The sequence below is a fragment of the Delphinapterus leucas genome, unplaced genomic scaffold (assembly GCF_059928025.1).
Source record: "Delphinapterus leucas isolate spDelLeu-1000000601 "Yukka" unplaced genomic scaffold, BTC_Dleu_Yukka2 spDelLeu_asBTCV2_sq25, whole genome shotgun sequence".
NCBI lineage: Eukaryota > Metazoa > Chordata > Mammalia > Artiodactyla > Monodontidae > Delphinapterus > Delphinapterus leucas.
This window is the reverse complement of record NW_028322234.1, coordinates 13,709,383-13,736,835: the sequence shown is the minus strand read 5'-3', so window position 1 is coordinate 13,736,835 and position 27,453 is coordinate 13,709,383. Positions and strand designations below refer to the sequence as shown.

Below are 27,453 nucleotides of genomic sequence, written 5' to 3'. Positions count from 1 at the left end.
GGGGATGGGGTCAGTGTGACATCGTCTGGTGACTTGGCCCCGAGAGCCCTCCTGGGCCCGGCAGTGGCCTTTCTGTTCTATCCCGTCAGAACTGGCCATGGAGCGAACCACCGCCCAAGTGACCAGGAGTTTGGCTGTGGGCTATCCCATGTCCTGCGGTTCTCTGGGCCGTTTGCCCTGGGGTAGCGCTCTTCCAGAAGGCGTGTGGGAAAGGGGAGTGGGGCGCTAGGGTTGCTCCCTCGGTCCTCGCTCAAGAAGGGCTCAATAATTCACATACCTTACCAGTCACCCATTTAAAGTGTGCCATGCAGTGGACTTCAGTGTATACCAGAAGGGTGTGCAACCATCACAGTCAATTTTAGGCTGCTTTCATCACTCCAGAAAGAAACGCCATCCCCATTAGCAGTCACTCCCGTTCTTTCCCCATCTCCAGCAGCTGGGAACTTCTGTCCTACTGTCTTCCTGTCTATGAGCTTACTTATTCCAGACACCTCGTATAAATGGGGATAGTTGTCGCTTTGTGACTGTCTTAGTTTACCAAGCGTGATGTTTTCAAGGTTCATCCCTGTGGCAGAATCTCTTTCCTTTTTAAGGCTGAATAATATTCCATTGTATGGATGGACCACATCGTGCTTATTCTGCTCCCCGGTTTTAACAGATTCCTGTGAGATTTCAGTGAGGTCATTGCCAAGAATCCATCTCAGTACTTTGTGGTCTCAGGCAACTCCCCTCGTCTCTCTCACTCACTGTGATATTTATGTTTAACATAGGTAACATTTGAGCAGTAAGCGCATAAAATTAGGCAGTATGTATTTTGTTTCTTTTTGTGGGGAGAGGTGCAAGTTTGAAGGTATTAAGGAATAAAAATGTCCAAAAGAAATCAGAGAAATCCCACTGACCCCTGAAAGTATAACGTTAACATAGTATTCATTTCATCCTGTTCCAAATTTGTTTTTTAACATCTTCATTGGAGTATAATTGCTTTACAATGTTGTGTTAGTTTCTGCTGTACAACAAAGTGAATCAGCTCTGTGTATACATATATCCCCATATCCCCTCCCTCTTGCGTCTCCCTCCCACCCTCCCTATCCCAGCCCTCTAGGTGGTCACAAAGCACCGAGCTAATCTCCCTGTGCTATGCACCTGCTTCCCACTAGCTATCGATTTTACATTTGGTAGTTTTATATATGTCAATGCCACTCTCTGACTTCGTCCCAGCTTACCCTTCCCCCTCCCCATGTCCTCAAGTCCATTCTGTGCGTCTGCGTCTTTATTCCTGTCCTGCCCCTAGGTTCTTCATGACCTTTTTTTTTTTTTAGATTCCATATATATGTGTTAGCATACGGTATTTGTTTTTCTCTTTCTGACTTACTTCACTCTGTACGACAGACTCTAGGTCCATCCACCTCACTACAAATAACTCAATTTCGTTTCTTTTTCTGGCTGAGTAATATTCCATTGTGTATATGTGCCAATCTTCTTTATCCATTCATCTGTCAGTGGACACTTAGGTTGCTTCCATGTCCTGGCTATTGTAAATAGAGCTGCAATGAACATTGTGGTACATGACTCTTTTTGAATTATGGTTTTCTCAGGGTATATGCCCAGTAGTGGGATTGCAGGGTTGTATGGTAGTTCTATTTTTAGCTTTTTAAGGAACCTCCATACTGTTCTCCATAGTGACTCTATCAATTTACATTCCCATCAACAGTGCAAGAGGGTTCCCTTTTCTGCACAGCCTCTCCAGCATTTATTGTTTGTAGATTTTTTGATGATGGCCATTCTGACAGGTGTGAGGTGATACCTCATTGTAGTTTCGATTTGCATTTCTTTAATGATTAGTGATGTTGAGCATCCTTTCATGTGTTTGTTGGCAATCTGTATATCTTCTTTGGAGAAATGTCTGTTTAGGTCTTCTGCCCATTTTTGGATTGGGTTGTTTGGGTTTTTTTTGATATTGAGCTGCACAACCTGCTTGTATATTTTGGAGATTAATTCTTTGTCATTTGCTTCGTTTGCAAATATTTTCTCCCATTCTGAGGGTTGTCTTTTCACCTTGTTTATGGTTTCCTTTGCTGTGCAAAAGCTTTTAAGTTTCATTAGGTCCCATTTGTTTATTTTTGTTTTTGTTTCCATTACTCTAGGAGGTGGGTCAAAAAGGATCTTGCTGTGATTTATGTCATAGAGTGTTCTGCTTATGTTTTCCTCTAAGAGTTTTATAGTGTCTGGCCTTACATTTAGGTCTGTAATCCATTTTGTGTTTATTTTTGTGTATGGTGTTAGGAGGTGTTCTAATTTCATTCTTTTACATGTAGCTGTCCAGTTTTCCCAGCACCACTTATTGAAGAGGCTGTCTTTTCTCCACTGTATATTCTTATCACCTTATCACCTTATCAAAGATAAGGTGACCATTTGTGTGTGGGTTTATCTCTGGGCTTTCTATCCTGTTCCATTGATCTGTAGTTCTGTTTTTGTGCCAGTACCATACTGTCTTGATTACTGTAGCTTTGTAGTATAGTCTGAAGTCAGGGAGCCTGATTCCTCTATCTCCATTTTTCTTTCTCAAGATTACTTTGGCTATTCGGGGTCTTTTGTGTTTCCATACAAATTGTGAAATTTTTTGTTCTAGTTCTGTGAAAAATGCCATTGGTAGTTTGATAGGGATTTCATTGAATCTGTAGATTGCTTTGGGTAGTATAGTCATTTTCACAATGTTGATTCTTCCAGTCCAAGAATATGGTGTGTCTCTCCATCCGTTTGTATCATCTTTAATTTCTTTCATCAGTATCGTATAGTTTACTGCATACAGGCCTTTTGTCTCCTTAGGTAGGTTTATTCCTAGGTATTTTATTCTGTTTGCTGCAATGGTAAATGGGAGTGTTTCCTTAATTTCTCTTTCGGATTTTTCATCATTAGTGTATAGGAATGCAAGAGATTTCTGTGCGTTAATTTTGTATCCTGCTACTTTACCAAATTCATTGATTAGCTCTAGTAGTTTTCTAGTAGCATCTTTAGGACTCTCTATGTATAGTATCATGTCAGCGGCAAACAGTGACAGTTTTACTTCTTCTTTTCGATTTGGATTCTTTTTATTTCTTTTTCTTTGATTGCTGTGGCCAAAACTTCCAAAACTACATTGAATAATCGTCATGAAAGTGGGCAACCTTGTCTTGTTCCTGATCTTAGAGGAAATGGTTTCAGTTTTTCACCATTGAGAATGATGTTGGCTGTGGGTTTGTCATATATAGCCTTTATTATGTTGAGGTAGGTTCCCTCTGTGCCTACTTTATGGAGAGTTTTTATCATAAATGGGTACTGAATTCTGTCGAAAGCTTTTTCTGCATCCATTGAGATGATCATATGATTTTTATCCTTCAGTTTGTTAATATGGTGTATCACAATGATTGTTTTGCATATATTGAAGAATCCTTGCATTCCTGGGATAAACCCCACTTGATCATGATTTAATGTGCTGTTGGATTCTGTTTGCTAGTATTTTGTTGAGGATTTTTGCATCTATGTTCATCAGTGATATTGGCCTGTAGTTTTCTTTTTTTGTGACATCTTTGTCTGGTTTTGGTGTCAGGGTGATGGTGGCCTCGTAGAATGAGATTGGGAGTGTTCCTCCCTCTGCTATATTTTGGAAGAGTTTGAGAAGGACAGGCGTTAGCTCTTCTCTATATGTTTGATAGAATCTGCCTGTGAAGCCATCTGGTCCTGGGCTTTTGTTTGTTGGAAGATTTTTAATCACAGTTTCAATTTCAGCGCTTGTGATTGGTCTGTTCATATTTTCTGTTTCTTCCTGGTTCGGTCTGGAAGGTTGTGCTTTTCTAAGAATTTTCCGTTTCTTCCAGGTTGTGCATTTTATTTGCATATAGTTGCTTGTAGTAATCTCTCATGATCCTTTGTATTTCTGCAATGTCAGTTGTTACATGTCCTTTTTCATTTCTAATTCTGTTGATTTGAGTCTTCTCTTTTTTCTTGATGAATATGGCTAATGGTTTGTCAATTTTGTTTATCTTCTCAATGAACCAGGTTTTAGTTTTATTGATCTTTGCTATTGTTTCCTTAATTTCTTTTTCATTTATTTCCTATCTGATCTTTATGATTTCTTTCCTTCTGCTAACTTTGGGGGTTTTTTGTTCTTCTTTGTCTAATTGCTTTAGGTGTAAGGTTAGGTTGTTTATCTGAGATTTTTCTTGTTTCTTGACGTAGGATTGTACTGCTATAAACTTCCCTCTTAGAACTGCTTTTGCTGTGTCCCATAGGTTTTGGGTCATCATGTTTTCATTGTCATTTGTTTCTAGGTATTTTTTGATTTCCTCTTTGATTTCTTCAGTGATCTCTTGGTTATTATTTTTTTTTCTCTTGGTTATTTAGTAGTGTATTGTTTAGCCTCCATGTGTTTGTATTTTTTTTTAGAGTTTTTTTCCTGTAATTGATATCTAGTCTCATAGCATTGTGGTTGGAAAAGATACCTAATACAATTTCAATTTTCTTAAATTTACCAAGGCTTGATTTGTGACCCAAGATATGATCTATCCTGGAGAATGTTCCATGAGCACTTGAGAAGAAAGTGTATTCTGTTGTTTTTGGATGGAATGCCCTATAAATATCAATTAAGTCCATCTTGTCTAATGTTTCATTATTAAAACATCTTGTGTTTCCTTATTTATTTTCATTTTGGATGATCTGTCCATTGGTGAAAGTGGGGTGCTAAAGTCCTCTACTATGATTGTGTTACTGTCAATTTCCCTTTTTATGGCTGTTAGCATTGTCCTTATGTATTGACGTGCTCCTATGTTGGGTGCCTAAGTATTTATAATTGTTATACCTTCTTCTTGGATTGATCCCTTGATCATTATGTAGTGTCCTTCTTTGTCTCTTGTAATAGTCCTTATTTTAAAGTCTATTTTGTCTGACATGAGAATTGCTACTCCAGCTTTCTTTTGGTTTCCATTTGCGTGGAATATCTTTTTCCATCCCCTCACTTTCAGTCTGTATGTGTCCCTAGGTCTGAAGTGGGTCTCTTCTGGACAGCATATATACAGGTCTTGTTTTTGTATCCATTCAGCCAGTCTGTGTCTTTTGGTTGGCACATTTAATCCATTTACATTTAAGGTGATTATCGATATGTATGTTCCTATTACCATTTTCTTAATTGTTTTGGGTTTGTTTTTGTAGGTCTTTTCCTTCTCTTATGTTTCCTGCCTAGAGAAGTTCCTTTAGCATTTGTTGTAAAGCTGGTTTGGTGGTGCTGAATTCTCTTAACTTTTGCTTGTCTGTAAAGGTTTTAATTTCTCCGTCGAACCTGAATGAGATCCTTGTTGGGTAGAGTAATCTTGGTTGCAGGTTTTTCCCTTTCGTCACTTTAAATATGTCCTGCCACTCCCTTTTGGCTTGCAGAGTTTCTCCTGAAAGATCAGCTGTTAACCTTATGGGGATTCCCTTGTATGTTGTTGCTTTTCCCTTGCTGCTTTTAATATTTTTTCTTTGTATTTAATTTTTGATAGTTTGATTAATATGTGTCTTGGCATGTTTCTCCTTGGATTTATCCTGTATGGGACTCTCTGTGCTTCCTGGACTTGATGGACTATTTCCTTTCCCATGTTAGGGAAGTTTTCAACTATAATCTCTTCAAATATTTTCTCAGTCCCTTTTTTTTCTCTTCTTCTTCTGGGACCCCTATAATTCGAATGTTGTTGTGTTTAATGTTGTCCCAGAGGTCTCTGAGACTGTCCTCAATTCTTTTCATTCTTTTTTGTTTATTCTGCTGTGTGGTAGTTATTTCCACTGTTTTATCTTCCAGGTCACTTATCCGTTCTTCTGCCTCAGTTATTCTGCTATTGAACCCTTCTACAGTATTTTTAATTTCATTTATTGTGTTGTTCATCATTGTTTGTTTGCTCTTTGGTTCTTCTAGCTTCTTGTTAAACGTTTCTTGTATTTTTTCCATTCTATTTCCACGATTTTGGATCATCTTTACTATCATTACTCTGAATTCTTTTTCAAGTAGACTGCCTATTTCCTCTTCATTTGTTTCGTCTGGTGCATTTTTACCTTGCTCCTTCATCTGCTGTGTGTTTCTCTGTCTTCTCATTTTGTTTAACTTACTGTGTTTGGGGTCTCCTTTTCACAGGCTGCAGGTTCGTAGTTCCCGTTGTTTTTGGTGTCTGCCCCCAGTGGGTGAGGTTGGTTCACTGGCTTGTGTAGGCTTCCTGGTGGAGGGGACTGGTGCCTACCTGTGTTCTGGTGGGTGGGGCTGGATCTTGTCTTTCTGGTGGGCAGGGCCGCATCTGGTGGTGTGTGTTGGGGTGTCTGGGAACTCAGTATGATCTTAGGCAGCTTCTCTGCTAATGGGTGGCATTGTGTTCCTGTCTTGCTAGTTGATTGGCATGGGGCGCCCAGCGCTAGAGCTTGCTGGCCATTGGGTGGAGCTGGGTCTTAGCGTTGAGACAGAAATCTCTGGGAGAGCTCTCGCCAATTGATATTACATGGAGCCGGGAGGTCTCTGGTGGTCCAATGTCCTGAACTCGACTCTCCCACCTCGGAGGCTCAGGCCTGACACCAGGCTGGAACACCAAGACCCTGTCAGCCACACGGCAAATAGTGGTAGAAGACCAACATCTAGAAAGTAGGGGCCCATCCACTCAGCCTCAGGGCTGTTCCAGTGTTGTCAGGGCTCCGCCGGTCCCTCGGCGCTGGTTCACCTCCTCCCCAGTGTGTCCCGTTCTAACTCTTATTTCTGTCGGAGGGTAATAAAATACATGCCCTGCACAGATGCATCTCCATGGATACCACAGAATCATACAGGAACGTCTCCTCATCACCCACTCCTGACAAGAGTCTTAGTGAATTAGAAATAGATGTTTCCTTCACCAAGATCTCCTTTATTATCTTGGACCAAAAGCCAATCTCATCCTTTACACTGGACCATCAGGGACACTCCCATCAAAGTCAGGAGCAAGGCAGGGCCCCCCACCCCCCCACTCTCACCATTAGTATCTTCCTCCTGGACATTCCAGCCAGGGTAGTAAGGGAAGAAGCAGAAGTAAGAGATCACGATTGGTAGGGAGGTGGCAGAATTATTTTTTGTAGGTGACATGATTATCTGCCTAGGAAATCCTGTAGAATCAACTGGAAAACTATTTGAAATGTAAGAGAGCTCAGTAATTTAGCTGAACGGGATGTGTATATTTATACTAGCAATCACCAGTGAGAAAGTCTAGTAAAATAAGTTGTAGTCGTGGCAGCAAAAAAGAGGTATAGGGACTTCCCTGGTGGTCCAGTGGTTAAGACTCCATGCTTCCATTTCAGGGGGCCCGGGTTCAACCCCTGGTCAGGGAACTAAGATCCCTCATGCCTCATGGTGCGGCCAAAAAAAAAAGTATAAAACCCAGAGACTTGTAAGAAGATTAGAAAACTAAGTCTCATAAGGCTCTCAATTTGTCCCAAACTAATAAAAATCAGCCCGTTATGGTCCTCCCCCATACCCCCACCGTGTTTGATTTTTATAATTGAGGGAAATAAGCTGGAGACAGGGCCACACCCTTGCCTGCTGGTCAGGAATGTTGGACGAAGGGAGAGGTCCAGCTCCGGACAGGGCGTGGATCAGCAGGGTTCCCAGAGGCCCGCCTGGCCCTGTGAGGCATCCTTATACCAGCTCCTGGGGGAAACTACCCCAGAGGAGGCCGAACCCCACACCCATTGCCACTTTGCAGAGCGACTTAACATTAAAGACCAGCAGATCGCCCAGAGCCTCAGCGAGAAGCAGCACATCTACCTGGAGATGGCTGAGATGAGCGGCCTCGAGGACCTCGCCCCGGCTCGGCTCCTCTTCCGGGGAGGGGACCCCCCCGAGAACCTGCAGGGGGAGCTGATTCTCAAGTCGGCCATGAGTGAGAGTAAGTAGCCACCAGCCCTCGCTGAGTGCCGGCCCGCCCTCCCCGTGCTGCCTGGTGGGCTCCTGGGAGACCCCAGGCTGGGCACACAGCCCCGTGGGGCCCACAGGCCACCCTGTCCGGGCACGATTCTGTCTGCCTCTATTCTGCTTAGAGCTGGAAGGCCCTTGGACCCAGTCGGGTGCAGACCCCTCACTGCAGGTTTACAGTACCATCTCCTATTCACTCAACAAACACTCCCAGTGCTGGACCCGGGGGTCTCAAATTGACTGAGACGGTTCCTCTTTTCTGATGAGTGGGTCACTGATGCTGTCCCCAGAAAAATACACACATACACATTTGGTGGGTTGTTTCAGGGGCTCCTGGCCGCACAGCCACGGGAGGGCACTGGCCGGTAAGCAGCCTGCTTCCAGGAGCTGACAGGGTCCTTGCGGAGCTCCTAGAAACTTCCACGCAGCTGCTGAGCCCCATGCTAGGCCAGGGCATGTGCTCCTGCTGGGCAGTCAGGCAGGAGGGCCAGCACTGTTCTTTCAACGGCAGGTGAGACAGACACAGCCCTGCCCTCCAGAATTTTCCATCGGAGTGAAAAGGCCAGAGGGGTCCCGCTTGGACTGTGCCCCTGCTCAGCCTTGCTCCCTCCGGCCATGCCTCCCATGTCTCCAGTCACCACTGTTCTTGGGCTCCCGAGGCCCTCTCATGTCCTGTGCCTTGGCCTAGAATAGTCTCCCCACCTCCTCACCTGGCCAAAGCCCGTCTGTCCTCGAGCACCTTATGTGACCAGCCCTGCTCCCCCAAGGCCACCTCCTGTGGCCCCTGACCTTCTGTATGACCGTCAGCACACAGGCAGTGGCCACACCAAGTTCCCTCCTAGGCCCAGTGCAGCCCCAGGCTCAGGGCCCAGAGCGCCCCAAGGTCCGGCCTCGTGTAGATACAGATTGGCACATCCTGGTTGCAGTACCTGTGTAGGGGGTGCGCAGAGTCAGAGGGGGTAACTGACACCCTGCGAAGCCGTGGCCCGGGTCCCTGCACCCTGCTCTGATGCCCACGGCAGGGCCGCGGGTGACTTGGTTCCCCTCCATCTCCTTCCACAGTCGAGGACATCCAGAGCCTCATCTGCAGGCGGCTGGGCAGCACCAACGGCCAGGTGGATGACGGGGGTGGCTTCTCGTCCCCAGCTCGGAGAGTGGAGGCCTCCGGGGGCTACGACAGCGCCGGCAGCCCCGGCAAGAGTGAGTGGCGCCGCCTCCTCTCGGGGCTGGGGCTTCTCGGGACCCCAGGAGGTCGGCGGGTGCGGGAGGATGTGCAGTTTCTTAAAACGTTCCCTTCACAAAGCATCCTTGGCAAAGCCCAGGCGTTTGCTGTTCAGCATCTCTGCTGCTGATTCCTCTCAACCTTCTATAAACTCTCCGGGGTCAGGGTTCTGGAACTTTCCAGGGGTGGTGAGTCACATTCTGACAGCAGCACCCAGGCCAGTTCCTGCTGCTGGTCTCTGAACCCCAGATGCCGCCCTTTCTGCCCAGGTTGGAAGGCAGCAGCCCGGCCACGATTCCTGCCCAGGCTGGGGGCGGGGTGGGGAACAGGGCATGCAGAACCCTCGGGACCCGCGGCATCTCATGCTCTTGACTTGGGGTTTCAGATGGCAGTTTTCAGAAGAACGTCTGCAGCAGCAACCCCAGCCTCCGAGACTGGCAGGGCGCCGCGGGCAGCCCGGACTCGAGGCTCAGCGACACCCCGGGGGCCTCCGAGGAAGCACCGCAGGCGGTACGCTGCCTCCTTGGGATGTTCCCGAGCTCCATACAGAGTCGGCCCCAGTGCTTTTAATTATCGTCAGTGAGGGTGAACAGCCTGTGCTTGGCTTGTCTGGTTTTTCCGTCTCAGGGCAAATAGTGAGCAGCGTCGTCCTGGTTGACGGTGACTAATAGTTAATGTGCAGATTGACATGTGGCCAGGTGACCCTCCTGGTTCCTCCTGCAGGCCCCGGCAAGGGCGGGGTGGGAGGCAGGGGAGGGGCGGGCTCAGGGCGGCGGCCTCAGCAACAGGTGAGCGCCACCGTACAGGGACCACGAGCTTTCAGTCTGCACAGGTGTCCTGCCCCCCCCCCGCCCCCGGCCGGATGCCAAGGTCACTGGCTGTTCCCTCCTCTTTGACTCAGAAGGCCCACCCTTGCCAAGCGCTGGGGTCAGAGTTGGAGGCTGGCTGCCTCTGGCCACCTCTGAGGTCTGAGGCCTGGGCTTTTCTGACAACCACCCCCTGCCAGCCCACCCCCGCGGCCAGGCTAAGAGCCTCCCACACGGCGGGCCCAGCCCGCCCGCCGCCCTCGCACCTCCCGGAGGCCACCCTGCACCCACCCTGCGCCCTCAGTTTCCAGACACCAAGGCTGGCACACGTCAGACGATCAGGCGGGGGCCTGTCCCATGCTACGGGGTTACCTCAGCGATAATACGCGTGTCCCGCTCGAGTTGGATTGGCCCTTAGAAGCTCTCTGAGCTGTGATGCCGTGTTTCCACAGGCGGAGGCACCAGGTGCTGAGCCCAGCCCCCGGCTGCCCGCCCTCCTGGAGTCGGAGGTAAGCGCGGGCTTGTGCGTCCCCCCAGGGCCGGCACGCACACCCGGCGGGGCTTCCTGCAGAGCGCCAACGTCCCTCTCCCTTTCTCAGCAGCTTGTCCGGCGGATCCAGACACTGTCCCAGCTGCTCCTCAGCCTCCAGGTACGCGGCTTTCGGGGAGCGTGGCAGGCTGCACGTGCCCTTCTCCGGGTTGAGGCTGTGGTCTGGGGGAAGGCCGGGCTCTTCCTGAAGCCGGCCGCTCACCGGCCCTCCCCTCCCCCAGGCAGTCATCGCCCAGCAGGACAGCTATGTGGAGACGCAGAGGGCGGCCCTCCAGGAGCGGGAGAAGCAGTTCCGGCTGCAGTCGACGCGCGGGAACCTGCTGCTGGAGCAGGAGCGGCAGCGCAACTTCGAGAAGCAGCGGGAGGAGCTGGCGGGCGTGCAGAAGCTGCAGGGCCAGCTGCGGCTGGAGCAGCAGCGCTGGGAGCGCGAGCGGGAGCGCCAGCGCCAGGAGCTGGGCTTGGCCTCGGCGCGGCTGCAGCAGCGCGAGACCGAGGCGCTGCGGCTGCAGGAGCAGCTGAGCCAGGAGCGCGAGGAGCTGGAGCGCCAGCGCCAGGCCTACCAGCACGACCTGGAGCGGCTGCGCGAAGCCCAGCGCGCCGTGGAGCGGGAGCGCGAGCGGCTGGAGCTGCTGCGCAGGGTGAAGAAGCAGAACACGGTGCCCGGGGCGGCCGGGGCGCTGCCGCCCGAGGTGCTTGCGGAGGTGAGCGCCGGGGGTGCGCCCTGGGCCCGCGCAGGCGCGGGCGTGTCTGAGTTGTGAGTGCATGAGCACATGCGTGGGTGTGTATTTTGGGGGCAGGCGGTAAATGGCAGCTCCGTCGGACCAGCGTCAGTCTCTACCCAGATCCGACCCTCCCAGCTAAGAAGCTTCCGTTAAGCCACCCCTCACCCGGGAGTTGGGCGGGCAGGCAGGCCAGGTCCATCCATCTCCAAAAACCCCGCCCCACCCGGGAGCCGGCAGAGTGCGGGCGAGGCTGGCCCTGCAGCGCCATGCAAATCTGCGGGGCGTGGCTCCTTGTCGGGACACGGAAGGGCTGCCCGAAGGAACCAGCGTTGGTGTCTTCTGGCGCTCTTTCAGGCCCAGCCCCCCAGCCACACTCCCAGCTTCAACGGGGAAGGGCTGGAAGGGTCCGCGGCCCTGACTAAAGCGCCACGGCCCCGGGTGAGCTCGCTGCTGTCTGGTGCCGGGCCTGAGTACACAGAGCGCCCCGAGGTGACCCGCAGGGACAGCACCCCGGCTGAGGGTCGGCCAGCCAAGAGCGACGTGCCCATCCAGCTGCTCAGCGCCACTAACCAGATCCAGAGGCAGGCGGCCGTGCAGCAGCAGATCCCCACCAAGCTGGCCGCCTCCACCAAGGGCGGCAAGGACAAGGGCAGCAAGAGCCGGGGCTCCCACCGTTCAGAGAGCTCAGGTGAGTCGGGGCCTCCTGGCAGCCCCCTCCCTACCTTGCTCAGGGCCCGCCTGGCCCCTCACCTTTGGAGGGGGCATCGGGAGGAAACCCCAAGGCACAACTGGTGAGGCAGCTGAGGCTGCCCCCTCCGCCCCAACACGTGGAGGTCTTTCATCTCAAAGAGCAAAAAAATGGAAACATCAAACCTCAGCTCTGTTCCCGCCTTGGCCCTCAAACTGGGATCAGGGACAAGGGAACGCCCTGGTGACTCAGAAACGAGCCTTGGAAACCTTTGCGCAGTTAGTCACCCCGGGCGGAAGTCGGGCAGGAATTTGCACAGTGATCAATGCTACCGCTCCCCCACCGAGCCCCGCCCTGCGCTGGTCCAGGTGCTGCCAGCTCTGCTGGTGTCCTTGCTCCACCGATGGCACGCTCAGCCCTTGCACCAGAGCACCCTGCAGCCAGTTGGCCCTGGTAGGGAAGGCCCAGGGGGAGAGTCCCTGGGACATTCCTGGGGAGCAGGGCCTGTGTCCCAGGACCACTGAGCGGCAGGGTCACAGGGCCTCTCGTCCAAAGGTTGAATGACTCCAGGGCCTTCTGTGGTCGGGCAGGGGTGTCTGCCCTGGATTTTGTCACTGAATTTGGGGCCTAACGTCTGAGTGGGGTCTATTCCTGGGAACGGGCGCTGGGGAAAGTGTGGGCGAGAAGTGGGATGAGGCCCTGGCCCAGGTCCGCAGAGCGCTCCTGTGCCTGGAGCGAGGCCGAGCACCCCAGCCGGCACCTTCCTCCCACTTCCAGCCTCATTTGACCTGAAGCAGCCACTGCTTCTCAACAAGTTCATGGGCAAAGAGGAGAACGCCTCTCGGAGCCGCCGCTCGCTGAGTCCCGTCCTGCGCAGCTCCACACCGCCCCCAGGTGAGCCGGCCTGCACCCCACCCCCACCCCCTGGCACCCACAGTGCCTGGCAGCTCCTGACACCCACAACCCCCTCTCTCTTCCAGACTCCTGCCTCCCAGCCCCATCCCCGGTCCCGGCTGATGTCCCCAACGAGTACTTCACCCTCAAGGCCTGGGGGGCATCCTTCCCACCCGTAGCCCTGTTCTCCACACCACTCGACAAGGAAGAAGCCAGCAAGGAAGATGTCATCTTCTTCTAGGGGGCGTGGCTCAGGGTGCAGACCCCTTCCTGTGCCGCCACCATCCTCTCTGGGGACGCGCCCCGCGGCCCTCTCCCCTTCCCAAGTAGGCCTCTGCCAACCACCACCAGGCCGGGGCAGCGTTGGCCTGCCATCTTGAGGTTCTCTGTAGGATTAGCAGTGGTGCCTGGGCAACTTTGTAAACTTATTTTTTCTAATACAAAAAGGAGAGTTTTTAACGGAAGGTTGAACCAAAGCTAACCCATGGAGCTGTCATCGTAGCGCCCCAGTTGGGTAGAGGAGAGACCAACTCCAGGCTGTGTTTGCAAGGTAGTGACCAACTGTGGTGGTTCCACCTAGAGCATGACAACAGGCCAGACCCTGGCCTGAGGAGATGCTGGCCCAGGCTGGGCTCCATGGCCACCAGGAGACCCTGGAACGAGTCATTATGGCACCAGAAGGGGCCCAGTGGTGTTGGCTCTGTCCGCAGAATCAGGCAGAATTGACTTCCAGGAGTGGGTTCATGGTGAACCTCCAGGCCAAGACATGAGCCCAGCCAGGGGTGGCACACAGCTCTCCCGGGACAGGGCCACAGGGCTGGGCAGCCAGAGAGGTTGGCTGATGGCTTGCCTGGCGGGTCCTACAGGTGCAGAAACTCGTCCTGAAAGGGGCTGACCTGGAAGGGACTGAGCGTAGCTCATTTTAATGTGGTGGAGGTTTTTAAAACCTGCTCTTGTCAAACTCGGTGCTTTCCCAAGGCGCCTCACCAAGGCAGCGTGGTTCTGTGGGCCTCTCGAACACCAGGCGCCCAGGAAGCCAAGTCCAGAGCTTCAGCCAGGGCTGGCACACACCTGAGGGTCCCAGCCCCGGGTGGAGGGTCCTCCATCCCCATGAGATGGGCCAGTTGTTCCAGGGCTGCCAGGGGGTAGCCCCTAGGGCTGGTGTCCCGAGCCGATGGGCAGATAGATGCTGGGACAAAGGGCAGTGGGGTGGAACGCTGGAGGGACCCATGTGGCCTGGGTGGTGACTGTTGCCAGCAAGTGCACAGACGGCCGCCTCGCGGGCACCTCAAGTCCAGTGAGCTGTTGCAGCTTATTGTCAACAAACACCCAGGAGGAGGGAGAAAGCCGCTGGTCCAGCCTCGAGGCGAGGCTGTAGGTGTCGGGGATGGCGTCGCATGTCCATGAACAGTCCCAGGGTGATAACTGGGTCAGACCCACATTCCAGCTCTGGCCAAGTGTGGGCTTGGGTGCCAGGCGGGAGGGTGGGGCATTCCAACCTTTTCCTGCACCCCAGGCTCCCCAGTGGAACCCACGGCCCGAAGCATTGGCGGGAAGACTGAGTCCTGGTGGAACAGGAGCCCGGGCACCCGGGGCGAGGTGACACAGCCAGCAGTGACAAGGAACTGACAGTGGTTCCGGACCTCTCCAGAGCTGTTTCCTGCCCCTCTGGGGACCTCCCCCACCTCGCCCTTGCCCGAGGGCCTGCGGCACCAGCGAGCAGCAAAGAGCAGCAGCCTCCCTGCCCCAGGACACGTGCCACGTCTGTAATCAGTGTTTGTGTTTTGTACTGAGACGCATCAGAGCACTTTAGAAAAGTTGACTTTTAAGTTCCTGTCCTGTTGTGAAGAGGACATTGCTGGGCCGCAAGCCCCACCCACAGATCCGCTGTGACGCTGTGACCCTCCCAGAGGATTCCTCGGGGCGATCAGCAGCTCGAGGCCTCGTGGATATCAGCAGAGGAGATTTCCGGGTGGTGCCAGCAGCTGGGCAGCACCGTGGGCACATCTCACCAGGACCCCGAGGTCACTCCCGGGTAGAGTCCAGTCTTATTTGTAAAGTTAGGGGTCGAGCAGATGTTCCTATTTCTGTGGGATCTGTGCACGTTAATCGTGACCATGACCTTAGTTCACCCGACAATTATTTTTACAATGATGGCAGCATTTCCTCACTGTGATATATGTCGGAACCGCCCTAGAACTTAAGACCTGATTCTAGCAATAAACGTGTCTGAGGTGAGCTGACCGGAGTGGCGGTTCTTTGGAGTTTTGTTTTAGGATCACCTGCCCAAAGGTTGGTGCTGCAGTGTGCTTTCGGGGCGGGGGGGGCGGGGAGGAGAGGAGCCTCGGACCCTCTGCTGCACCAGGAGGCCTGAACGCCAGGCCCAGGGCCTGCCTGTGATGCCCTGTCCCTCCCCTGTGGGCCCAGGACGCCACAGCAGTGCTGTCTGCCGCTGTCACCTCTCCTGCCGGCTGCACTGCTCCCCCTGCCCCGAGGCTGGGGTGGGGAATGTAGGGGTGGAGACACCTGCCAGCAAGTGACAGCACCTTCCCCCCCGCTGGCCGCCAGCTCAGACCAGTGGTTGGAGGGACTGCACAGAGAGAGCCCAGGCCAGGTAGCCTGCTCTGTTCCCGGTGAGGAAGCCCCAGACAGTGATTCCATCTTGACAAAGTTGGAGGCAGTGCCAGTGCCAAGGTGGCTACAGTGGCCCCCAGGGGGAGCGCTGATGAAGCCAGGGTGCAGAGAATGCCGCCGGGTCCTCCAGCCCTGGCCGGTCCCCTCCCACTTAGGCCGCCCCTGTGGTCCTGGGGCGTCAGCCTCCTCGACAAGGCGGGGCCCCTCAGCCTCCCTGCTCCCTGACGGAGCACGCGCTCCCTGAGTCCCGCGCCGGGGCCGGTCCCCTGGAATTGTCTGGCTTCACCCCAACCTGCAGCTGAGCTGCCAGCCCAGGGAAGGGCACGGGGCAGGGTGTGGCCACACGACAGTTGGAGCCGGCTCCTGGTCACCAGCCCACCCAGCTGTGCCTGAGGCCGTCAGCTGCATCCCCGCCCCGCTGCCCAGGCTGCCCAGGCCCGAGGGGGACGCCAGCCTCCTGGGGCACCTGTGACCTGCCGTGTTACACGTCCAGGTGTTCACGTGGTCCCCTGACAAGCACGCTGCCTTCCAGGTGTTAACTCACTGAGTCTCCCGACAGGTAGGCAGGTGCCGCTCTGACCCCCACCCTAATGTCGCTGGTGCCTCTGGGTGCTGGGAAGGCAGAGCGTGCCCCCCCTTTACCAGAGGGAAGAGGGACCCCCTCCCTCCTCCTCCTCCCTCCCCTAGCCCAGAGGGAGCCCCCCCGTTGGATGGGGCCAGGTGAGGTCCCTGCAGCCACCCCAGCTCTTCCCGGCCACGTACCTTCTTTGTAAAAGAACAAAATGTGGTTGAAATCACATGAGACTTTAGGGACTGTAAACGCCGCCGGTGCGTTGGCTCTCCCCGGTGCTTCTGAGTTGTGAGGGAGGGCGCCGTTTCCTCCGCTTTCCCGCCAGGACTCAGATGTGGAGGGTCACAGGCAAGAGCCAGGGGCAGATGTGGGCCACCCACCACCCGCCGAGGCCACCAGAGGCCACATGCGTGTGGCCTCTCAAACGTCAGACTGGAAAACAAGCTCGTCCTGTCCTGCCTGTCGTGATCTCCACGAGCTGGGAGACAGGAGCCTCGGGCATCTCCAGAGATGCTCAGAGCCCACGAAATGCTCAGACCAGCCCTGAACGGACAACGGCAGCTCTGGGTCCAAGCGGTGGCTGTGAGATGCTTCGGCCATGACAGGCACCCCGTGATGCCCAGGAGCACGAGACCCAGGCACAGCCCGGTGGAGGCAGCATCCATGGCCGGGGTGCCCGAGCCCACGGGGAGGGAGGACCGCCCTCATGGCTGAGGGCCGCTTAGGGTTGGCGGGCCGCGCTTGGCAGCGTCGGAGGGGACCACCGGCCAAGGATGCTCCAAAGGCGGGCGGGGAATTGTGGTTTCCCACTGCGGCTCCAGCCTGCAGGAGGCTGAACCCGGGCCCACAGGGGCACCTGCACACCCTCCCTAAAATAAGGCCCAGGGGCACCCCCGCCTGCCCGGGAGAGAGGGCATGTGAGTGAGCGGACAGGAGGGACCGGGGCGTTAGGAATAAGCTCTCACATCTGGCCTCGCACCAGCACCACCGCCTTTAATTGATTCTCATTTCACTTTCTTCAGGCCCACCTGGCGCTCGCCATCCCAACCCGGCTCCCCCGCTCGCCTTTTGGGTACAGGACTCTGGCCTGCGGGGTGCCTGTTCCACTGCACCGAGTCTCGGGGTCTACCCACTCCGCCCACACACACCCGCCCCTCTGGGGGCTCGTGCCCCAGGCTGCTCTGCGCATCCTCTGGCCGCGCCTCCCCACACCTGGCCTTGATCTGCTCAATTAAAGACCTGGCCCCTCACGGGCGATTGCTGCTCCGTGGGAAGGGCCGCCGTCAGGGTTCCGGCTCCCCGGTCCGTCAGGGGCGGCGTAGGCCTGGCCGCCGGCCCCGACTGCCTGGTACATGCTGAGGAGCGAGGAGATGGTGCCCAGGAGGCCCACCAGCCACGGGGGGAAGCGGCCGGCCCACAGGATGCCCGGGGGCAGCCAGTGCACCGCGTTGGCCAGGTCAGCCAGGTTGCTCAGGAAGGTCAGCGCCTCCGACCGGATCTGGGCCTCCATGTCCCTCCGCTTGCCCTGGGGCAGCTGGCTGTGGGAGCAGAGTCGGGGGGTGCTCAGGGAAGGCCCGGGCGCCCCCCGCCCACCCACAAGGGCAGAGCAAGGCGTGCTGGGGAGGGAGGAGGACTGGCAGGGCTGCGTCCAGGTCACACTCGCCAGAGGTTGCCCACGGCGGGAGCGAGAGTCTCAGGTCCACACCTCTGTCCTCCTGAACCCGTGGAGCTGGGCAGGGGTGTGGGCAGCTTCTGGGCCTGTGCTGGGAGTGGCCCTACCCCATGTTCTCTCCCAGGATGAGATAGTGACTGACCTTGGTCCTCAGCAAACGGACTCCATCTCCCATCATCCTCCCTGATGGGGGCACGGCCGTGAAGGCTCAGCCCTGGAGTCCTGGCTCTGCCACTTCCTGCCTAGGGGGCCTGCAGCTAGCCTCAGTTTCCCCATCTGTAAAAGTGCTACATCCACCCGGAGGCAGCAGCGAGGCCCCTCGATGTGGCACACATCATGCCCCCCCAACAACGGGGCCTGCACTGGGCGGGGCTGATTGCTGGTGACTCTGAGCACCTCCCTGGCTTGGGGAGACCCTCTGGGGTACCCAGCCTGCAGGAAGAAGTCGGCCTGTCTCCTGGGCAGAACCCCGGACATCGTACCTGGTGAGGGCTGCCAGGGGGCTCCTCAGCCTCTGTCTCAGCTTCAGGACCATCCACAGGGACCTGCAACACCACAGAGGATGGGGTTGGAGAAGCCGGGTGGGGTGCGCAAGGGCCTGAGGGGAGGCTCCCGCCTGCCACTGTGGCCACAGGTTCCCTGTAAAGTTTGCCAGCCTCGCCAGTGGGTGGCTCCATCTGTCCTGCGCCCTTCTGGAGCCCCAGAGCAGCCGTGCCTCGGAAGCTCCTGGGGACTCATCCCTAAGGCAGGCCCCCCACCTACTTGGGCTGCAGGTTTGGGAGTGTCCAGTGCTTCTGACCTGGCCAGTCAGGCTCCAGCCCGGCCTCTGTGAACCACTGGCCCCAGGACCACAGCTCCAAAGAACATTGTGCCACGTGCAGGGTTGATGGCCCAGCTGGGAAGCCACCCCTCTGTGGATGAGGATACCGAGGCTGGCCCACAGCCGGCCTGGGAAAGCTGTTCCCCTCCCTGCGCCTCGGCTGGCTCACCAGGGAAATGGGGTCCAGATGGGCGCCAGGCCTGTCCCCTCCCCTCCCACACACACCCTGGACACTGGCCAGACCTGTCTGAGGTGAAACTAGATGACCTTTTGGGCCCCGAGGGCTGGTGTCTGCAGACTGAGGAAGCGGCCATCAGATGGGCATCCTCTAGAGCTCCCTGGGGACTCTGGGGCCCTGGTGGTGTCCAACCAGGCTGCTCTGCACAGCCCTTGCACCCTGCAGCCTGGGCGGTGGGGCGTGCAGGGACGTGAATGTGCCGAGTCCCACCAGTTGGAAGGCTGACCTCAGCCAGGCTTCCTGACTCAGAGGTCCGTCCAGGGCCTGATCACATCTTCCCAGCCACTGTGTACCCATCCAGTTGACATGTTCCCTGAGGGGACAGGACAGAGGGCACCACCTGCAGTGAGGTCAGTGGCTCTGCATCAGAGCCACCAGGGGGGACTCAGGCAAAATGATGCTTCCTGGGTCCCCAGACCTGAAGAATCAGAACCTCTGGGAGCCTGGGCCAGGCACCTACATTTCAACAACCTCCCACATGACTCTCCGGCACCCTGGGGTCTTAGGAACCCCCGGTCATGACAAGCACCCACTAAATGCTTCCCAAGCCCTACACCCTTGCTCACATCACATACAGAGAAATGGGGGGGAAACTAGAAGCTCTAAAACTGAATGGACTAACAGGCAGAGCATATTCATCCTAAAAATGGGATTTTTAGGGCAGTGACAATATTCTGTATGATACGTCACTGGTGGATACATGTCATTATACCTTTGTCCACACTCACAGGACGGGCAACACAGGGCGTGAACCCTGATGTAAACCATGGACGTGGGGTGATTACGCTGTGCCAGCGTCGGTTCATCGATTGTAACAAATGCCATGCTCTGGTGCCGTGTGGATGGTAGGGGAGGCTGTGTGTGTGTAGGGGGTACGTACATGGGAACTCTCTACTTCCGGCTCCGTTCTGCTGTGAACCTAAAACTGCCCCCAAGAAAAAGTCTATTTAAAAACATTAAGGGAACCAAGGCTGCCCTTTAAGTCTCTTGGGGCCGGAGGTCACAAGGCAGCCTGTGGAGACGCTGCAGCCTCAGAGCAGCCATAGCCCAGCCCAGGCTGCCCAATCACGTGAGGAAGGCCAATGCCCAGAGAGACGGGCCAGCTCCACGACAGCCACTGTGGCTGTGAGGGGAGCTTACATCAAAAAGGAGCCACAGGCCTCCCTGGTGGCGCAGTGGTTAAGAATCCACCTGCCAATGCAGGGGGCACGGGTTCAAGCCCTGGTCCGGGAAGATCCCACAGGCCCCGAGGCAACTAAGCCCATGCGCCACAACTGCTGAGCCTGTGCTCTAGAGCCCGCAAGCCACAACTACTGAAGCCTGCATGCCTAGAGCCCAAGTTCCGCAACAAGAGAAGCCACCGCAATGAGAAGCCCACGCACTGCAACGAAGAGTAGCCCCCGCTCGCCGCAACTAGAGAAAGCCCGTGCACAGCAACAAAGACCCAACGCAGCCAAATAAATAAATAGAATTTTTAAAAATCAAAAAACAAAATACAGATGGAGGATGGGGCCACAAGCCGAGGAATGCAGGCAGCCTCTAGAAGCTGGAAAAGGCCAGGAAACAGGTTCCCCCCTGGAGCCTCCAGAAAGGAACTCAGCCCTGCCCACACCTTGATTTTAGCCCAGTGAGACCCATTTTGGACTTCCGACCTCCAGAACTGTTAAGATGATCAATTTGTGTTGCCTGAAGCCGCCGAGTTTGTGGAAATCTGTTTCAGCGGCAATAGGGGACGGATACAGTGAGGTGGTGAGGAGGAAAAGCAGAGGAGGCAAAGACCCCCGCGCCTCCAGTCTGTCTTTCCGTCAGCCTGGGGATCTCGGGTGTTCCCTTCCAGCCCCCTGGCGGGCGGCCCCGCTGCTTACCTAGCAATCCCCAGGAGCAGGGAGAGGCCCCAGAGGGCTGTGCTCAGTGTTAACCACGGCGCAGACTCCACGTGGAGGATTTTGGCGTCGGCAGCCCAGGCGATGTGCTCACAGGGGTAGTAGAGCTGGTCAGCCAGGTTGCCCAGGACAGACACGCAGCGGACAAAGATGGCCTCCTCCTGCAGGACCGGGAGAGATGGGGGGATGGGCCTGGGATCAGACTTACCCACTGCCCATGTTAGGCGCCCCGGCCATGCCAGGTGGCAGTCACAGGGCAATGTCCAGGCCTGGCAGGCTGGCCTATAGCTGGCACTGCAGGAGAACAAAGGCCTGATTTCTCAGCAGTGTGGTCAACATTGCCCAGCGGAGTGGCGGGTCTGAACTCAGCCACTCAGTGGAATCCCCCAGGGAGTTTCGAAAACGCCACACCCAGCCCCCAGCCCCAGGGATTCTGCCTCACCAAGGCTGGGGTGGGCCCCAGCACCAGGAAATTTTTTTAAGTCCCCGGGTGATTCCCGTGTAGGACAACTTGGGACACCCTGCATCAGAGCCTTCCTAGCTCCTGTGCGTGGGTGTCTGGTACAGGACCCTGCGAGGGGAGCAGGGGAGGCAGCCCCACAGGGAGCCCTGAGCAGGCAGATCAGGGTGGCCAGGTGGGCTGCCACACACCCGGTGCCCACTTCCAGCAGGCACTACGCTGCAAGGCTTGGGTCAGCTCCCCCAAAGCAGAAAGGGGTCACCACCCCTGCAAACAGGCAAACTGAGGCTCTTAGAGGAAGCTGCCAGCTACCCCATCTCATACAGGGATGGGCCTCAGGCTGTTGAGCTGCAGATCCCATGCCCTCCAGCCCTGAGTCCTGAACCCCTGCCTGCACCCAGCGACACAGGGCCAGTTGAGGCTGCCGGAGCCCCTACCCTGGGCTCCGCCTCTCAGGGTCCGGCCCCCTCAAGGCCTCCAAGCTGGCCGGGTCGCCAGCCAAGTCCTTCCACTTCTCTACCTTCAACCTCGTCATCCTCACTGCCTGCCATACCCTCCGCCTCTTCTCCGTCGTCCCAGGAACCCCGCCCTCCCAGCCAAGGCCCCACCAACGCTCGCTGCTCGCCTCCTTCCTACTGGCCAGCTGTGATCCTGCCTCCTCCCTCTGGGCTCTGAATCCCACTCCAGCTCCGCCATCCTGTCTGGGGCCTTCTGGGGTGTTCTGGCACACTTCACCCCTCCGTGAGGACGGGGCCTCCCACCCCCACCCCAACGTGCTCATTCCGCTGGTGTTTCCTGAGAAGCAGCAAGGTCTGGGCCCTACGCTGGGGAGGAGATTCTCACTGGGGCGGGAGGTGGGAGCGGGGGTGGGGACCAACAAAAGAGGTTCTTGTTCTGGCCAAGGGACATAGGAGATGCAGGGAGCCCCCCACCCCTTGCCTGGGGACTCAGGGGAGTCCTCACAGAGGAGATGGGGGGGATGCACAGGAAGCTGAAGAGATGGGTGTCAAAGCAGGAGGAAAGTCCAGGGAAACACTTGAGATTGGGGATGATCAGGCCACGGGCACTGGGGCAGAATGGGGGAGCATCTGAGTAAGTGAGTCAGAGAGGAGACCCTTGGAGAGCAGTGAGGAGGGGCAGGGCAGCCCAGGAAGGGGGCATGACTCAGCCAGGCTGGCCCAGGGCAGCTTCTCAGCCCATCCCCTGGGGGGCACAAGATCGTACCACCACCCAGATGAGGAACACTGCTCTAGATCCACTGGTGAAATGATGCGGTTCTGTTGTAGTAACGGCAAGATGTAACTAATCTACATGTCCAACAGGGGATCAGTTCAATAAATCACCATCTGGCTATATATGTGTACTATGTGGCCATAACGAAGGAAGAGGCTTCTTTTTTTGTTTTTTGTTTTTTTTTGTTTTTGGCGGCACCACGTGGCTTGCTAGGATCTCAGTTCCCCGACCAGGGATGGAACCTGGGCCCTCGGCAGTGAAGGCATGGAGTCCTAACCACTGGACTGCCAGGGAATTCCTGGAAGGAGCTTCTTTTGGATTGATACGGAATGACCTCCAAGTTGTACTGTTACGTGAAAAAAGCAAGTGGTAGAAGAGTGTAAATGGCATGCAACTATTGATGTAAGCGATGTGTTTTTGCCTGTGCAGGTGCAGGAGATCTCATAAAGGAAACACAAGAAGCTGACAACAGTGGCTGCCTCTGAGGAGGAAAATTGGCGGCCAGAGGGTCAGGAAGGAGAGAGACTTTTTAATCATGTAGTCTTTAGGGATGTGCAAACGTATGAGCTAACTTTTTTAATTAAAATTGAAATGAGAACATCTGATGGTGTCTCCAAAAGAACTAACACTGGGGACTTCCCTGGAGGTCCAGTGGTCAAGACTCCACACTTCCAATGCAGGGGGCGCAGGTTCCATCCCTGGTCAGGGAGCTAAGATCCCACATGCTGTGCAGTGTGGCCAAAAAAAAAAAAAAAAAAAAGTAAAATTGAAAAAAGTAATAAACTGCCCACATGATTGCCTTTATAAAGACCAGTCCATAAGACGCTGACTTCCCCGGGGTCCACACCCCCTCCCTTCAGCCCAATGCGCCCTGTTACCTCTGCCCCCAGGCCGTACTGCTTGGTGTAGACGAACATGGCCACGTCATCAAAGAGTCGCAGGACGGTCCTGCAGTGGCTGAGTTGGGAGGACAGTGCCAGCAGGCGTGTCCCCACTTCTGACCTGGCAGGACATTGTTCCACCAGGACCCCGCCCACCAGCTGGCAGCAGTACCCCAGCGTTCGCATCTGTGGGAAACCAGAAGCAGTCAGCATGGCCCTGGGGCAGGACTGAGCTGGATCACCCCTGACCTGGCCGTGGACCCCATAAGATCAAGTGGGAGGACGAGTCTCCATCAACAAACTTCCAGTAAAAGCCAAAAGTTGAAAAGGATACTTGTAGGTGGGATAAATGGAGACACATGACATCATTGTCCAAAAGGCACTGGGAAACTAACAGAGTATTGGCTCATGTCACTGAATGGCACAGTCTTTGGAGACATATGTGATGGGGACAAGAAAAAGAACCCCCCCATTTCCCACCTCCTGGATCCTCCTTTTCCCAGCATGTAGGAGGGCTAGGTGGAAATGTATTGAATATATTTGCATCTACCTGGTTGCACGAAATTCTGTGGCTGGGCTGTGGATTGGGAAGGTGGCCAGGCCTCAACCCAGTGGACAAAAGGATAATTTGTTTTTATTACTTTAGTGAAAAGGAACCCAGTGGTGATTTGGGAATCAGTGGGTGATTTGGGGCATGGTGAACTGGGTCGGCATCACCACCCTTATATCTTTACTACATCTGCTTTTCAGAAGATACTTTTTCCTGTTGTTTTATATACTATTTTTACTTGTCATTCCTTTTCAGCACCTTTGTAATGGCAAAAACGCTGCAATTTAAATGTCCAGCTTGGGGGCATTTGTTAAAACCTGAACACCCAATCATACGGGATTTGATTGGAACCTGAATGCCCAGCTACTGGTACACTCCCTCGTACAACCTGAATGCCTACCTGTAAAAGACTGACTGGGACAAGCTCAGAGTCTGACCTCAGGGGCCTGGAAGGAACAATCTAAGTACCCAACCAGAGGGGATGTGGTGAGATCCTAAACATCCAGCCATAGGGAAAGCCCTGCAAAATCTTAAATCCCCGTATGAGATTGTTTGGGACAACTCAGGGACCAACTACAGTGGCCTAGTCCGATCCTACATGTCCAGACATGGATTTGTTTGGCATGGAAATGTCCAGCCAGGTTGAATTGGCCAGAACAACCTAGGTGCCCCACTATAGGGGATTTATCAGGATCCAAATGTCCAGCCAGAGGGGACCCTGCAACATCCTAAATCCTCATACGATATTGTTTGGGACCCAACGACTAGCTACAGTGATCCGGCCGGATCCCAATGCGCAAACGTGAGGATTTGGTTGGTACTGTAAATGTCCGGTCACGATGGGGTGGCCGGAACAAACTACATGTCCACTACTCGGGGACAGGGCCTCTGCCCTGGGGGATCGTGAGTGACCCCGCTCCCTCTCTGGCCTCAGTGTCCGGGTCTCGGGGCTTTGGCCCGACTCCGAGACCTCTGGCCGCGCTCCACCCCAGCCTCACCAGGCGGTCGCGGCCCCTATACGACTCCAGCGCCGACGCCAGACCGCTCAGGGCCACCATGGTGATCCGCCGTGACGTCACCTCGACGTCAGCGCGCCGCGCCAGGGGGCGGGCCCGGCACCAGGCTGCGCGCTCCCGGGAACGTTCTGCGCAGGCGCGGCTGCGACTGTTTGTGGGGCACCTGACCGTTTGTCTGCTGCTGGGAGGGACAGAGTTTGCAGCCTTGGGGCCGCCACGTGTGCGCTCCCCAGGGCCTGTGCACCCAGGTGGATCCTCGGAGTTAGCTACCCGTGTTTTCAAAGGTAACCAACTGCCCACACACAAAAAAATATTCCAAGCAAAAGCACCAACCTGTTTGCCGTGGTCCAAGAAGGGAGTTCTCTAATTTTCCTGCGTCACCCTTTCTGTATTGTCTTCTTGTCTGTAGGGAGCATGGATGGCTGTTGTCATATCATGTACGGCATTTTTAGAAAGTCAAGGAAACTTGGGGGAATTCCCTGGCGGTCCAGTGGTTAGGACGCTGTGCTTCCACTGCAGGGGGCGAAGGTTCAGTCCCTGGGACTAAGATCATGCATGCATGAATGCATAAATAAATAAACTCTTCCCCTTTAAAAAGAAAAAAGTCAAGGAAACGCATAGAACCGTTCTAGAAGAATAGATGAGAATCTGATAACTGGAATTGCACCAGAGAGGATAACTGGGTGGCTGGTATTGACAAATAAAAACGCACACCGTGAGAGCTGTGAGTTTCGGGGTTTTTTTGTTTTGTTATTTATTTATTTATTTTTGGCTGTGTTGGGTCTTCGTTTCTGCGCGAGGGCTTTCTCTAGCCGCGGCGAGTGGGGGCCACTCTTCATCGCGGTGCGCAGGCCTCTCACTCTCGCGGCCTCTCTTGTTGGGGAGCATAGGCTCCAGACGCGCAGGCTCAGTAGTTGTGGCTCACGGGCCTAGTTGCTCCGCGGCATGTGGGATGTTCCCAGACCAGGGCTCGAACCCATGTCCCCTGCATTGGCAGGCAGATTCTCAACCACTGCGCCACCAGGACAGCCCGAGTTTCCATTTTATTGAAGGATTTACTGAGGACAGTAGCCCTAGACACAGCCTCAGACAGCTCTGAGGAAAAGGTGGGGGTAAGGTCAGTATATGTGTGATTTTGGAGAAGGGTATGTGTAATCACACATCTCAGGAGAAGGTAGCTTCTGGTCACAAGGAACAAATACCGCAGTTAATGATTTTAGTGCTTTTCTTAGTTTGGAAAGATGCAAGAATCCAGGCTCATAAAAAATTTGTCCTGAAAATATCTGTCTGAAGTCCTGCCAGTTTTCCCCGAGCAGAAAGAGCCTCATTCCTGATCTTCGGCCCTGAACTCCTGTCAGGGTTTGATGAAGGTCAGTGACTGCAGTTGCCAATGACTCAGTCCTTGTAGAGCCAGACAGTGAGCAACATTCTTTGGTTGTCACTGAGAAGAGATTAAGATGTTCACCTTTGCACTGTTTTGTAGCTTTTGAATTTTGTGCAGTCTCTATGGACTAGCCGGTCAAAAAAAATCAAAGACATTTTCTCAAAAAGTTAGCATAGACTGTTTCCTATTTTTTTTTTTTTTTTTGTTAAATTGAGGTGAAATTCACATAACAAAAAGTTCACCATTTTAAGATATACAATTCAGTGACTTCCCTGGTGGCATTGTGGTTAAGACTCTGCACTCCCGGGCCTTCCCTGGTGGTGCAGTGGTTAAGAATCCGCCTGCCAATGCAGGGGACACGGGTTCGAGCCCTGGTCCGGGAAGATCCCACATGCTGCAGAGCAACTAAACCCATACGCCACAACTACTGAGCCTGTGCTTTACAGCCCGCAAGCCACAACTACTGAAGCCCGCGCGCCTAGAGCCCATGCTCTGCAACAAGAGAAGCCACCACAATGAGAAGCCTGCGCACCACAACAAAGAGCAGCCCCGGCTCTCAGCAACTAGAGAAAACCCGCGTGCAGCAGCAAAGACCCAATGCAGCCAAAAATTAAATAAATGAATAAATAAATAAATTTATTAAAAATAATTTAAAAAAAGACTCTGCACTCCCAATGCAGGGGGCCCAGTTTCAATCCCTGGTCAGGGAACTAGATCCCATAAGCGTGCTGCAACTAGGAGTTCACATGCCACAACTAAGGAGCCTGCAAGCAACGACTAAGGAGCCCGCAAGCCACAACTAAGGAGCCCGCCTGCTGCAACTAAGACCCAGAGCCACCAAATAAAAATAAATAAATAAACATTAAAAAAAAAAGATGTACAATTCAGTGGCATTTAGTACACTCACGTGTTGTACAGACATCCCACCTTTAGAGTTTTAAAATGTTTTCATCACCCTCAAAGGAAACTCTGTCACTCTTTCGAGCAGTCACTCTATTCCTCCTCTCCCTAACCCCTAGCAACCACCATCTGCTTTCTGTGTCTACGTACTTACCTATTCTGGATATTTCATATAAATAGAATCATACCACATGTGAACATTTGTGTCTGGCTTCTTTCACTGACCCTGTTTTCGAGGTTCATCCACGTTGTGCATGTCTCAGTACTTCATTCCTTTTGTGGCTGAATAATATTCCATGCTCTGGCTCTGTCACATTTTGTTTATCTGCTCATCGGTTGATGGACACTTGGGTTGTCTCTACCTTTTGACTCTTGTGAATAGTGCTGCTATGAACATGG

At 54.3% G+C, this 27,453-nt stretch overlaps 2 protein-coding genes across 8 annotated transcripts in view; one reads left to right on the top strand and one right to left on the bottom strand.

Moving 5' to 3' along the window:
• ARHGEF18 (Rho/Rac guanine nucleotide exchange factor 18) overlaps nt 1-15,055 on the top strand; it is a 95,775-nt gene extending 80,720 nt beyond the window's left edge. For 4 of the 7 annotated variants that reach the window (XM_089905538.1, XM_022557638.3, XM_089905540.1 and 1 more), the window contains 9 exons: nt 7,722-7,904; nt 8,993-9,130; nt 9,538-9,662; nt 10,411-10,467; nt 10,558-10,608; nt 10,730-11,209; nt 11,585-11,918; nt 12,696-12,812; nt 12,899-15,055. In XM_089905538.1, coding sequence (XP_089761664.1) covers nt 7,722-7,904; nt 8,993-9,130; nt 9,538-9,662; nt 10,411-10,467; nt 10,558-10,608; nt 10,730-11,209; nt 11,585-11,918; nt 12,696-12,812; nt 12,899-13,053 — 1,640 coding nt within the window. In that variant the 3' untranslated portion in view covers nt 13,054-15,055. The remainder of the gene's footprint in view (nt 1-7,721; nt 7,905-8,992; nt 9,131-9,537; nt 9,663-10,410; nt 10,468-10,557; nt 10,609-10,729; nt 11,210-11,584; nt 11,919-12,695; nt 12,813-12,898) is intronic. The other 3 variants (XM_022557639.2, XM_089905537.1, XM_089905536.1) reach the window with 3 other exon arrangements.
• A 1,938-nt stretch (nt 15,056-16,993) lies between these two features.
• On the bottom strand, nt 16,994-24,863 carry PEX11G (peroxisomal biogenesis factor 11 gamma). Its single transcript, XM_022557640.3, has 5 exons — nt 24,753-24,863; nt 23,202-23,390; nt 20,613-20,791; nt 18,172-18,234; nt 16,994-17,555 (listed from the first exon to the last, which is right to left on the bottom strand). Exons 1-5 carry the CDS (start codon nt 24,810-24,812, stop codon nt 17,249-17,251), a joined length of 798 nt encoding a protein of 265 aa, XP_022413348.1. The 5' UTR covers nt 24,813-24,863; the 3' UTR covers nt 16,994-17,248.
• Nucleotides 24,864-27,453: the final 2,590 nt, after the last annotated feature.

What these genes read in the sequence shown, in the direction of transcription:
- PEX11G (XM_022557640.3), bottom strand. Translation starts at nt 24,812, where the DNA reads ATGGTGGCCCTGAGCGGTCTGGCGTCGGCGCTGGAGTCGTATAGGGGC. An exon ending in ATAGGGGCCGCGACCGCCTG is followed by an intron (nt 23,391 to 24,752) that starts GTGAGGCTGGGG and finishes GGTTTCCCACAG; the next exon opens with ATGCGAACGCTGGGGTACTG. An exon ending in CTGCTCCTGGGGATTGCTAG is followed by an intron (nt 18,235 to 20,612) that starts GTAAGCAGCGGG and finishes GTGGTGTTGCAG; the next exon opens with GTCCCTGTGGATGGTCCTGA.